The sequence below is a fragment of the Syngnathus acus genome, chromosome 15 (assembly GCF_901709675.1).
Source record: "Syngnathus acus chromosome 15, fSynAcu1.2, whole genome shotgun sequence".
In the NCBI taxonomy this organism is placed as follows: Eukaryota; Metazoa; Chordata; class Actinopteri; order Syngnathiformes; family Syngnathidae; genus Syngnathus; species Syngnathus acus.
Genome location: NC_051100.1, coordinates 6,515,320 through 6,529,522, shown reverse-complemented (window position 1 = coordinate 6,529,522; position 14,203 = coordinate 6,515,320). Strand labels below are relative to the sequence as shown.

Below are 14,203 nucleotides of genomic sequence, written 5' to 3'. Positions count from 1 at the left end.
AGAATCATCCTTCATTGAATTAACACCTTTAAAAATAATATATGCGTGATATAAAACAGCTTTTGATATATATTCTCACAAAATGCTGTAATAACTGACACTCAATTTAGAAATTATTCACCCTCAAACATTCAAATCATCTGTTGATTATCTTTTTCTGATTTATCTTTTTTAAAAGTTGTGTTTAAATACATGTATTTATCAAAAGAAGCAACTGGGTGAGTTTGTATTACTAAGAACTCAATTATTTCAAAACAATACAAATAAGGCTTAAAAAATTACACCATAATCCAAAATTTCCATTCATATTTTAACTCAAGTCTGGCCTTTGAGTTTGAGCATAAAAGTTTGCCCACCCCTGCTCATAACAGTACAAGTGCAGAATTCATCACGCAGGGAGACAAAATCTGCTTCATAGCAGCATAATTCTTAAAACAGTTTCAAGAACTATTTTGGCTCGAATGATGACCAAAAGCATTAAGCAGCTGACAGCGTGTTCACTAAAACTTCCAAATGATTCTCCGGGGATGAATTCTCCTTGGAATATTCACAATCCTCAACTGCACTTTCATCCAGTTTTAACTGCCTTTACCATCATCACAAAGTGTCATCGTGTGCTTTTGGCAGAGATTCCATGAAAGACCTTCAGGCTTGTGTGCAAGATTGTGATTCATGGTTGTCTTAAATTTTTGTTGTCTAAAGCATCACACATATCATCTGAACTAACAACGCTGGTCATGACAATCATCCCTTTATCTGTTAACAAGCTTGATCCAGACTACAAACAACAACGGTAAATAAATAAAAGTAAAAAAATCCAGCTGTTTTTGATGACAACAAAATGGCAATGGAAACAATTAAAGTCTCACACAGAGGATGCTGGATGGAGCTGCAATGGTGTCATCTGTCTCTGCAAGCCAAGGAACTGTTACAGAGAGCGTTAGCAGCTGGGCCCTGAAGATTAGCTTCAATCAGTATTTTATACAGTATCTTTTGCTCATTGCAGGAGGTTTAACCAAGTATATATTTTTTCATTTGTCATTTGAGTTTCTTGCCTGTATACTAACCCAACCCCCTTTTTTTAAAGAAATGTTAATTTTTTATAACAGTGTATAAATCCACATAACATTCTGAGCATTGAGTATTTGACTATTCTGCTCGTTCAGACCTTACAATCAGATGTTTCTGAAAGTTTATCCTGAGCAATTATCCTGTGTTTTATTTAACCTCACCAATTATTTCTGAAAATGTGAACCGAAAAAAGGAAGTGACTTGAAACTCACTGTTGTGTTGTTCGTATAAAAATAATTTAATGTTTTTTTTATTTTATTTTTTATTTCATGAGTTAAAATGGGCAGCCAGTTTGTGAACAGGATAAGACACGTCAAAAGTATTTGTTCAACTTAATGCAATATTCATCTTAATGCACATTTCCTCCATTTCAAACATCCCATTAGGAAACATGGCAAAGGACGCTGATTGTGAAAAGCCATCAGAGGATTGTTCAAAGTATGAGCTAATTCTCAAGAGAATAAAAAGGGAAAGAATGACAGTGACACGTCCCTACTGGACCACTTTAAACTTATCTGGAAGAAGGATTAAATCATTTTCGGGAAGAGTGGAAATAAACACGATGACAGAGCAACATCGGCGAATGCAATAACAAAATACTGTGATGAAGTTTAGGTTGAGGGGAAAATCAGCCTGTAAAATGGTGTTATTGAATGATGTCCAGTAGACCCTAAGTGTGTGTGTGCTGTCTTTTATGTACCCCAGCACTGAAACGAGTTGCTTATATTCCATGTGCAAACCGAAGCAACACTCGAACACAATGTGCACGTGTGTGCGGAAAAAAAACTGCATGCTTTTAATCACAAGTCATCCAATTTCCTACAAGCACACAATGCCAACACTCAACTTCAGTGTTGAAGTAAAACCACAAGAGAGAGCAGCTATGCAGGGTGGAGATATTGTACAATATGATAATATTTTTCCAGAAAGGAAATGAGCACAAGTGGATTTGTTAAAGAATAAATGGAAAAACAAACCTCAATTTTTTAGATGTTTACATTGTATTTGTAGCTGCAGAGTTTATTTGATTTAAAGATGAGCTTAGGCTCAAGTACTATAATGTGCTCATTTCTCTCTACTGGAAGTAGAATCCATTGTTTCACTTTCAAGTCATTTAATTTTTTGTATCTGCATGAGTTGATTTGATTGTGTGTAATTTGCTCTCTACAATATTTTTTGAGGTATGTATTTTCTGAGTTTTTAACTTTTTTTTTCCTGTCAAGTGTTTTGAGCATATAATACCCTGTCCAGCATATTTCACAAGAGATCCGTGATATTTAAATAAATCCTCTATGATAGGAACAAATATTTAATTGTATTTCATGATTTTTCCAATCTACTTCTCATTCACAATATTTAGTACATTATTACCATTTACATTTTGGTGCCAGAGAACAAATTGACAACTTCAAAAAGTTGCGATAATAACTCAGTAAATCTCAAAAGTAAATCCAGAGAAAATATGTCTATGATGACAAAAAAAAAATGCCCATAGTTCTGAAAGCATTTATGAATGATCCTCAGTCTTTATATGTCATTTGTGTGATTCAGTATTCAGCGCCATTGGACTCTGATTAAAGGCACAAAGAAAATAAATTGATGGCTAATCATCAAGGGAGAGGCTCGTTTCATGTCATTTGATTATATTCGAAGCCGGCTGATCTAATGAGCGTGATTAAAGCAATTCAGATAAGTGATGAAGGAGTTGCAAAATTGTCACTGACTGCTGAGTTAACAGCAGTAATTACAGACCATTTTTATCGGATTAAGAGAGTATTAGTAGTGATAAAACAAGCTAAATTTATTTGCAGTACTATCAAAACGAGACACGTCATTTATTTTTCTCGAAACAGATCTAAGCACGAAAACCTCGGTGTCAGTTGGAGGCAAAGTTATTGGTGGTGACACTTTTAAACTGCTTTTTATTTTGCCCCAAAATGTTCGGGGAGGTCAATCAGGTTGTGGTTAAATGAATTCCGTTTTTTTTAAATTTTATTTATGCCAACGTTAACAGGCAGGGCATAGGAGATTGTGCCAAAAGTGAAATCAAGTACAATAAATAAAAGTGGCCAGACTAGAACTTCGGGTTTCACTGGGGTGTGGTTTTTAAGGGCGAATGACTACATAATGGTGAATACATGCAGTGAAATCTTGCTGTTGATCTAAAATAAGAGAAACTATTTTTTAGTTAGTTTCACATGGGGAAATTCAAGTATACAGCAGGCAACATTTTGCAATGTGTGTTAGTATTAAGCTAGCAGATATTTGGAAGACAAAGTGAATATGTTTTGGTGAAAGATTCCAAATAACAGCAACATCTGAAAAAGCAAGTTTGATTTCAAACCAGGAGGATTGTCAGATTTATATTTCTCGGATTGAATTCAAAAGTTGCAAGAAGGATGCGCTTACAGTATGTAAGACGGCCGTGAAATAATACAGACAAGTTTGAAAAGTGCAGTCCTGGCTTTTGTCCGATGCCAGGCGCCCTTGTAGCGACTCGATGTATAATGCCTTCAATGCAAGCACACAATGGCGTACTTCATTATAAGCGCGGCACTACCCGTGCCAAGCACCGCTGCCAGTCTCAATCATCTTACAACAGTGCAGAAACGTAGTTTGCAGACTTTACCAGAAGAAACATTTCAACCAATCAATACCACTTTATTTTCTCCATCTAGACAGATGGTTAAAAAGTCGACCTGTATTTCTTGCTTGGAGCACAGACGCCGGAGAGGAAAAGAAGGAGCGATGTGCAGCCAAAGAATTTGAAATGTTGGACACTAATCAACTGGAAGAAAAACAAAAAATAAACAATGCGGTAAGGGAGGAAAAATGAGGCCTGAGCAGGCTGAGAGCTACTCGATGGTGTTAAATTGACCTTTGGACACTTATGCAGGTGTGGAGATGCCACATCATTTGCCAGAACAGCTTCATTATTGGCTTTATGAGCGGGCCATGATGGATATTCTACACACACACACACACACACACACACACACACACACACACACACACACACACACACACACACACACACACACACACACACACACACACACACACACACACACACACACACACACACACACACACACACACACGCACACACACACACACACACACACACACACACACACACATGCCACGCATACACTTGATCATTGTAATATTGCCACGATTTTATCCATTTATTCACAAAGTGCCTTGTGTCAGTATTATTCAAATAGATACCTGTAAAAAAAGATGGAATATAGAAACATACAAATAAAATACTAAATGGATTGATTGTCTGACATTCTAGTTTTTCTTTTCATTCATACACTTCTTTTGGCTTTTGGATTGTTCGCCAATCAATCAGGTTATACATAATTAAAAAGAATCATCAGTTTTCTTTTTTATGAAATTTCAAAGTCAAATTTAACATTGTTAAGGTATCAGTTCAACCATTTATTACTCTGACTGTAATTATGTTTAACTAACTAAAGTGATCACTAGATATAAATATTGCTCCAGTATTATGCAAACATTTAAAAAGTGATATTTCAGACAGAAACACATTTTCACATGCACTAACTTGAAACATATTGGAATACTTAACAATTCAAGAGCCAGATGTTTGAATCAGGATTTGGAGCGAGATGACAAAATTAGTTGGTCGGCAAGCGGACTTTCTTCCCACTCACTGACAGTAAATGATTGGAGCGACCCAAACCGCAAATAAGCCGATTTTGTAGCCACTGATGTGCAAGTGCGTGAGCACGCCTGTGTACATGTCCAACCTGGAACTCAAATGACCTCCGAGTGGATTCATTTTGGAACTATCGCTACAGAGCGGCAGCTCCATGTCTCTCTTGAAGCTGCAATTTGAAAACCCACAAGTTTTGATATGCAAATCATCTTTAATTACACACCAGGAATTTCAGTAAGAGCAAATGCTGTACCACCCCCCCCCACCCTCGTTTTTCATCTTTTGTTAAACCCTGCAGCACGACTCATCAATTCACCCTTTGTCTGCCTGAGTCAATATCTTCCAAATGACTTTCAACGCCTCATCATTTATAACTTCAGGAAGACATTGTACAAAAAGGACCTCAATAGAAATAGCACAATATGCATTATTCATATATAATAGTGAACGTGATGGCCAAATAGTGACGCTCCAATACAGTATCAAGATAAACAAATGTGGGAATGTACATGTAAGTGGACTATATATCATTACTTGGCACACAGGCATTATGCGTGTTTTGGCACAGAGGTTAATGGAGAGTGTGATCGAGCGAGGTTCTCTGCTGCATTAGAACACATTCACGTCCCAATGAATCTCCACTGGCTTTGCTTGTCTTCATTTATCAGAAGCCACTGCGCTAAAATCTACTGGCCACATATCAGCATGCCTGTGTTCAAAGAAAAGTGACACTCTTTTTTCCCCTCACATATACACTTTTTTTTTTTTTTTTCTTCAAATGAGGGATGTGCAACCATCCCCCTTGGTTAAAAAAAAAAAAGTGATGTATGAACAGCTGATGATGTGTTTGTGTTACCTACACATACCTCTATACACACACTCACCGAGCAATTACAGCATATGTAAAGGTGCGTTTGGATTTTGAACATAAGACAATTTCGGACAAAAGAATGGTTAGACGCCTTAAAATAACACTTACATATTATTTAATTGATTACTATACATTATTTTTTACCAAGCACCTTATTCGTGGCAATTTTATTGTGTTACTTTACTTGATACTGTATTATGAATAGTACTTGTAGTACTATAAAAATATAGATTTTTAAAATATACAGCAATATAGCACAATAAACAAATGCAATGAAACTATAGGAAATTTGTAATAAAATAAAATTTAGAACTACTATATGAGAAAATAATGAATTTTTGAGAATAAATATGTATCATTGTAGAAAATTTAAGAGGTGCGATGCAAAAAAAACTATTAAGGTTCACATGCTCACATACAGTATTATTGTTAATATACGATGGTGACAAGATTGTTATTAGACAGTTGATAAAGTGAATCAACATACATGTACAAAAAATACAAATTACTATATATTGTATAAAATCTACCAATCACTATACATTAGTATAAATTATATAATTTTCAAGCATATACTTTTTGTACAGTCTTCTTTGTAAATCAGTATTAACAAGCACGTGCAGCAGAGTTTTCTCACATATGCTGCCTTTTTTTTTTTTTTAATATACTACATTGTCTATAAAGTGAGTTTGTGGCTCACTGGCAGCAAAAGTCATTTGAAATGGCTCAGTCCGTCAGCACCAGGTTGGGCACCACTGGGATGAAACATGAAGGCATCAAAAGCTCAGGAGGATGCACACTTGCGCAACTTGACCATGCAGGTACTATTGTTATATTTCTAATTTGGTAAGTTACTGAGGCATAAGAAGATGAGTTCAAACAATACATGGGAAGGCTCGAAGACAGAAACATAACAATGGAGTTAACCGTGGCAGTAGTCTTACCCTAGAGGGCGCTAGAACTGTGTTTTCCTGGATAACATGGAAATGCTACCCTCAAATCCACCAACAAGCAAGTCATTGCCCACGTGCAAAATATGGTTTAAATTTGACAATTTAGATTAGCTATGTCAATATGTATCAGACACTTCTACTTTTATACCAATGTGTTTATTTTACTTGATTGCATGAGGTCGCACTGGGACGCAGGTCTATACAACTAAAAGAACAAGCATTTTTTATAGAGCTTGTATTAAACCTCAGAGAATAGCAACTGTGGCCCAGGCCGGTAAAAATATCTGCAGCTGAATCCACGCATAACCGTACACGACTTTATCCCAGCTTGAATTTCTGAGAATATCTGAGATATTTTTGATTTGCGTCGGGGTGCAGTGTGGGTGTAGAAATGCGGAATAACTTAAGTTCTAATTTCATGGCATTAGCCAAGAAATAAAATTCAATATGCAAAAATGATTCAGCCGAGTATTAGAGTATTCAGCTGACATTTTGACACATTTATTTTCACATATTTTGTCTCAATATTGACACTATTCACTAGTGTACATGAGAAGCATAATGCTAATACTAAAAGCGCTGCTAGTTGATGAGGCTGAATATATTTAGCATAGCAGCGCTAATAGACTGGAGAAGAGTGAGTGGTAGTTTTCCAACCCTGATTAAGGGAATTGCTGCAACAGCCTTGACAGTGCATCACCATATAAACACTGCCTGCCTTTCTCAGCCAATTACATGTTGACACTAATCAAGTGTGAGCTTGCTGACTCAGCTATAAGTCAAAGATGGACTCATGGGAAATAAAATGAATAGTTGGACTGAGACAAATGGTGAGTGAGGAAAACAAATATCTTGCTTTAGAGTCGGACTGTAAATATTATTTGATATCTGTCGGAGTGTGGCTTCCTCCTGTTACCGAGTTGCAGGTCTCGGCGTGGATCTCCCCTCAAAAGCGGGTGCTCTCGTGTTTCAGCATGCGGATGTTTGTGAGCGTCCCGCTTGCCCCGTGGTGGTACCCGTAAGCCTGGCGCTGGCCCTCCAGTCACCGAGCGCTGCCCGCCGTCGATGAGGCACTGCTGCTGGGGCTGGAGCTGCTCGAGCCTCGGTCCTCGAATACGCTGATCTCCAACTATGAGAGGGAAGTCAAGGAGGCAATTCTGCAAAACACACTAAAACCACCTGTTTTGTCAGGAGTACTGGGTACCGTTTGATACTTACTTACCAGCTAGTTTACAATCCTGCTTTTCCATCTCCATTTTTAATTTCTACAGAAACAAAAAAGTAAAATATCTCACATGCACACACAGAACTGCTGACTAAGTGTTTTTCTCTCCAAAGCCTTGTTTCATATTCACTCCAAGTAATGAGTGGGCTATTGAACATCCTCCCTGATGGAGTTTAATCTAAGTGCCATTCCAAGGGCATCCTCATGGCCAATCACAAGAAGGAGGAGAAGGTGTTTTTCATTTGCCCACCCAACCCACATGCATGTGTGGAATTCTTAAGGACTCAAACCACAATGACTTCCGTGACCTCTAAACCGCTGCCACCTCTTATCCGTTATCACCGCTCTATTGAAGTTCACCATGCACTTCTATGTATGTGCTATCGTGCTGTTTGAGTGGCAGGAGGAAAAGAAGGTGGCAGGTTTCTCTCTGAAGGATACAACTCGCATTCCCCTTTCGATGGGGTCGGTGATCAGCAGCCCTCGCGGAGCATAAATTTTCTCATTCTGATCCTGGATGTAGCTCGTAATCTTTCTCAAAATCTGAAATTCAACATAGAAAGTTAATAATAGAGAATATGATTTGATGCAAAATTGTCAATTAATACATTAAGTAGCAAAAGTTCTTTTTTTTTTTCACCTCTGTCTTTGGTGCTTTTTAAATAAACAGTCTTAGAGGTTCTCTCACAAAGGTCGCTTTGTGTTTCTTTGATAGTTTGAACTAGTAAAATGGAAACATTTATCTTACTGAGAGAGAAATCTATGTTCATCAACCCTTCTTGCATCACACAGAGCATAACTGGTTTGCCTCGGAGAACAGAGCGTCTTGCCGCATGTCCACAGGATTTGTGCTGACTGATGGCCAGTCATGCTGAAAGGACAGCTATTAGAGTTAAATGGCATAATTAGGGCAGATTATTGAGCATGGGCTATATGCCTCTGTGGACAACATCAATGCTGATATGCCACGCATCCCCTGGAAGCAGACTAAGCGTGTCTGACAGCCCAACCGCACTCCACTGGGCATTGCCGCCACAAAAAAAGCTGTCAGCGCTGTTGAAAAGGCGAGCGCCATCATTTGCACTTCTGTGCACTGAGGGAAAACAAATACGTACATCTGGGTTTTTTTTCTCAATAACTTCACCTCTGCACATTGACTTGTGCGAACAGAGCCCACAGTGTGGACAAATAAAATCAGCAGTTCAAAGTCAAAGTCAAAGTCAAAGTCAGCTTTATTGTCAATCCCTTCATATGTCAAGACACACAAAGAAACCGAAATTCCGTTTCCACCATCCCACGGTGACGAGACATACAAGTAGGCGACACAAAACAAAAACAAGAATGCCCAAACCATAAATAACAAATAATAAATAAAATAAAATAAAATGAGCGATGAATAAATAACAGACCCATTAAATATGAGGGGCAAAACCGAGCCAGTGTGCATACAGCAAGAACAGGACGCTACGCTGAAAGGGGGAGCGAGTTCAGGATCCTAACAGCCTGGAGTACGAAGCTGTTGGAAAGTCTGGTAGTGCGGGAGCGCAGGCTCCTGTACCGCCTCCCAGAGGGCAGAAGTTCAAACAAAGAGTGAGCGGGGTGACTCACATCACTCACAATCTTGGTCGCCTTGCGAGTGAGATGGGAGGTGTAAATGTCCTTCAAGGAGGGGAGAGAAGCACCAATAGTCTTGCTAGCCGTTTTCACAATGCGCTGCAGGGCCTTCAAGTCTTGGTCAGTTCACCTCAAACACAAATATCCTCCACCACATCGTTGACTGTGAGCAATCAAGTGCAGTGGATAGAAAAAGTCTACACACCCTTGTTTCAAATACAAGGTCATGACAAGCTGGCTAGAATGGCTGAAATTTATTGGGATTAATCAGAGGCACTTTAAATGGTGGACAAGTACTCCAATGAGTGACCCAAAAATTTGCATCCAAACATCTATGAGTTAACTAAAGGTTATTCCGCTATTCCTTCAAGAGAGAATCGAACCGCAGAGGCTTTGCTGCAAAACCGACAAAAGCTCCTCTGAGATGGCAAAGGCCTTCCACAGCTGCAGGCACAGCTGTTGACGTACTGACCCCGCAAACCTGAACGCAAAGACGAAACCGCAGTCGTAAACACATCGATGTGTATTTGGCGAAGGGAAAAGACAGGAAAATGATCCTGAAATGGACAAATCAAATTCCTAGGTCATAAAATGTGCTTCCCCCCCCATCTCCCGTGTGTTAACTTGCAACACTTCACAGAAATCCAGGGAATAGATGGAAACATTTTCCGTGTCAGTGAGATGCCGACGCTCCAAGAGTATTGTGTTGATAGCTTTTCCTATTTTATTATATATATTTATTCATTTATAATATTTTGTATTTATTTAGCTCATCAATTAGTGCTTAATCCAGTAATCCTCAAAAAGTGGGTCGAATAAAAAAAATGTTAGTAAAATAAATCATTTTACGTGAAATTTCATTCATTTTTAATTTTTTTTTAAATCAATGAACAATTGACTAATTTTAATGCACAAATAAAAAAAAGAATGAAATGTAATTTATGGAATCGATTTTTTTTACCCTTTTTATCTAACTTTTATTTGACCTGCTATCTGTCTGTTTTAAAACTCAAATGTGGCCCTTAGAGCACTTTTCCCCCTGCACCCTTGGGTCAACTTCTCATACTTTTATGACACTAAACAATGTTCAAATGTGACTCCAAACATTATGGACGCATAATTGTTATCAATGTTGCATAAGCCAACCATGGCCTCCATGCGGTGCACATCTCAACATGCTCAGAGCAATCAGCGTCCATTGAGATCGTGCACCGCAAGCATCCGGGCTTTTGGGTGCTCCGCTGATTCTCTACACGCTCTCCTTGGTGCGTGTGGCCTCTTATCGAAGATCTACTTGGGTGGCTACACTTGTCATCATCATTCAACCGACATCATTTTGTCAAACGACTCAATAAAGTCACTCTCCAGTGAAGCCGATAGTATCTCCTCCACCGGCAGACAAAAGACTTGAAAGGAACTTGGAGGAGATTTTTTTTTCTGCATGGCTTCATTACAGCTACAAACAACTTTGCATAGCGCCCAGTGCTTTCTGTTGATAAGAAATTGTTTAGAAAAAGCCACAAAACCAGGGAGATGATTGATGCGGGTGGAAGAGATCAACCTATCGAGGCATGCTGGGACTTTAGCGCAGCTCCAGGTTGAGCGAATAGAAGTAGCAGGTGATCAAAGACTGCGCATGGAACTCTATGCTATCACCTGGCCTTTGTCGGGACGGATGTACGAGTGGCGTGCCGTGCTTGGCCCATCTGCACGCAGGTGTGTGCGCGCGCCTCACAGCGAGGTCTATTAAGCTATCGCACGAGCAGATGGTATCTGCCACGTCTTTGGTTCATGCTGGTGCAAACAACTGTGACCTCGATATGCGGGAGTGCATTCAAGCACGCAATTTGCTGAGAATGGGAACTATTGCATTCATTTTCTACAGGTGGCCAGTGTGATCATTTGTAAAGATGGAAGATGCTGCGATCACGTTTACCTTTTCGTAGCGCGTCTCCATGCAGAAAAAGATGATGTACGCCGTCGCACAGGCCAGACATCCCTCCAGGTACGACTGGCCTCCGATTTTTTCAGCTTCCATGTAGAACGAGTTGAGCGTCTTCACCGTTTCCTCCAGCAAGTTTCGCTCAATCTACTTGCAAAACACAAACGCAGACGTGTCAAAAAGTATTGCTCGGTCTCAACGGCAACAAAGTCAAAGCTCTGCTTTGTGTGCAATATGAAACAACTTTGCGGTATGAAAATGCAAATCCTGTGAGCATCTGCCAGAGCAAATTTAAAGTGCACATTTACTTTACATTTACGATAGTGTGAAGGTGGGAATGTCCTCTCCTTGCTAATTACTGTACTTGGCAAGGCTATACTAGTCTGTATCATCATAACAGATGGCCATGAATCGGAAGATAATAAAAAAGCTGCTGTTGTAGCTAATATGAGCAAAAGTTACATTTTGAATATGTCCTCATAGAAATTAGGAGCATGCACTCGTTGCACAATTTATTAAGTACAATAATAAAAAAGCATTTTATTGCATCTAGTTTCGCTATAACAGGAGCAGCGCAAAAAAGTAATGACAGCAAACAAAGGTCTTAAATATTTATTTTCGGAGATTTATCTTAGTAGTTGAAATAAAGATGCAAACTTCATGTATAGATTCTTGAAATACTTTTTTTTTTAGTTACAAATTATTTTGTTACAGTGAATTTCACTTTGTGCATTGAACTATTTAAAAAATATCCATGATTTTGTAATTCATTGAGATAAACCTGTATATTTACAACACTGGGTAATGAAAATGAGGAATATAATATATGTACAGAAGTGAATGTCAACAGCGGCAGAATCACGACACTCACCCTGCTGTTCAGTTCGGGGGGAAACTTAGTCTGGAAGCGGCAGACGGTCCCCTCGCTGTAGTCCCTCTGTATGAAGACCTTCATCACTAGAGAAGCAGTGCGCCTCATCTCCTGGAGGCTGTGAAACTGCACACGACAAGACAAACACACACAAGAGTTACACCGTGTTGCCTGTCACTTTACTACATCGTCAGCCCTCTCAGCGCATCCTTTACAAGCACTTGGCCTGATTGCACTCAACAGCCGCTACTTTCCTTTAAAAGCACGTTGAGTGCTTTACATCCAAACAGCCGTTTTCTCGGTGAAGAACAGCAACGGTGAGTAAGTGCGACACTGTAAAGCTTCTCTCCGTTGATCTCAATTACTTCACTCGGAAGGATAGGGAGTGGAGAGGGATGTGTATATATATATATAAAAAAGGGATGGTTCATAAATGAGTAAAAGTATTTGGACACTTGGCTGGTAGTAAGAATAAACTGGGATTTTGGTTTAATGCAATTTAGTGGGAATTACACGACATTGACTATGTTTTAATTGTTCTGGATGTTCCCAAAAATTCTGTTTGTAGTCAAACAGTATTTTCAATTGTTGCATAATTAATTTAAAATTGTACTGTACAAAGTAACGCTTAATTTTAGGATGTTGATGTGATGAGTGGTATAGAAAATGGATGGATGGATTGTAATATGATTACGTGGATATTTTTATTAATGGAATGCCATCTACTGTTATAGAATGTTAGGCATTATTATCTCGCAGTATGGAGTCTATCATGTATATAAGAAAGCCAAGAAGATGCTGCTTCACTGACAACCAGGAATAACATCCACACCGCTATTTTGGTCTTCAGCGCTAAAAAACTCCAGTCACACAAAATTGCTCTCTCTGCCTGTGCTTTAAATATCCTTTTTTCTATACTCCCCAGCCTGCTGCTCGTCATAATGACCAAGTTGGGCTATTAATAGACACAATTACCAACGCAGTGGAAAACAACTATCATTTATCGCAGGACGAAAGCAGAGCCAAGATCATTCCGCAGATTTTTGAACATGTTGGCGAATTTATACAATTGTTGGGGTTTTGGGGTCATTATCCGAATGGTGGACTGTAGACTACAGGCTGAGGCAAAAGTAGATATGTAATATTTATGATTCAGGAGAGGAAAAAGTGGAGGAGACAATGATGGACAGGAAGTAAAGTGGTTGACAGGACTTCCAATCACTGATGGACAACGAATGGCTGCAGTCTGCCATGGATAATTTATATGTTGAAGCCTTTTCCATTCAGATCTGCTTCCACGTTGATGTGCCTTTGTATTATTAAAGTGTTGGCCATGGAAGCCATACTGGCCAGCATATTTCGCATTCCTTTTAATCATAAATACAGCACATTGCTCATTAAGCATACTCACTGTGCAACTTGTCGTTATCTGTATTTCATCATACTTTACGAGGGAGCTTCCAGAAGAAATTATGCAGCGGCTAACAGCATGACTCCTCCAATTAAATCATTAGGATACCTGAGGCGGCTATGCCTTTAGTTAGAACTCACATCAACAAGGGCACACGCAGAAGCTGGCTGTTCATTGGCTCAAAGCAATGGTGATGCGTTGTCGGCTCAGAGGACAATATATTAGGTACATCTGCACAATATTCTATTTTTAGAAATCGATGCATGGGAATTCATTTACGTTCTGTAAATGAAGAAGCCATGATAGCAAAGTCTTTCAAGATGCTCCATTCATGTTTAATAGGGGGGGGAAACAAGTCCGCCCCTGTCCATGGTGCTGATGATCCCATGCCTCATCAGGACTGTTAATTAGATCTTAAATAAATAGTTCAGCTGAAAAGACACTCAAATGAGGCAAATAAAGACACATTCAGTCATGATGAATTCAACATGAGTGACTTTTCCCAGCTCAAGACACCACGTGCAGGACGAGAAGAAGACGAAGAAGCAGCATGTCTC

At 39.1% G+C, this 14,203-nt stretch overlaps 1 protein-coding gene and 1 long non-coding RNA gene across 3 annotated transcripts in view; both read right to left on the bottom strand.

Moving 5' to 3' along the window:
• Positions 1–4,048, bottom strand: part of LOC119134443 — a 36,920-nt gene extending 32,872 nt beyond the window's left edge. Inside the window, exon 1 of the long non-coding RNA XR_005100337.1 lies at positions 3,481–4,048. This is a non-coding gene — a long non-coding RNA (uncharacterized LOC119134443). The remainder of the gene's footprint in view (positions 1–3,480) is intronic.
• Positions 4,049–4,235: 187 nt separating this feature from the next.
• golga7bb (golgin A7 family, member Bb) overlaps positions 4,236–14,203 on the bottom strand; it is a 56,912-nt gene continuing 46,944 nt past the window's right edge. For both annotated transcript variants that reach the window (XM_037271109.1, XM_037271108.1), the window contains 4 exons: positions 12,236–12,361; positions 11,359–11,511; positions 8,250–8,351; positions 4,236–7,712 (listed from right to left, as the gene is read on the bottom strand). In XM_037271109.1, coding sequence (XP_037127004.1) covers positions 7,626–7,712; positions 8,250–8,351; positions 11,359–11,511; positions 12,236–12,343 — 450 coding nt within the window. In that variant the 5' untranslated portion in view covers positions 12,344–12,361 and the 3' untranslated portion in view covers positions 4,236–7,625. The remainder of the gene's footprint in view (positions 7,713–8,249; positions 8,352–11,358; positions 11,512–12,235; positions 12,362–14,203) is intronic.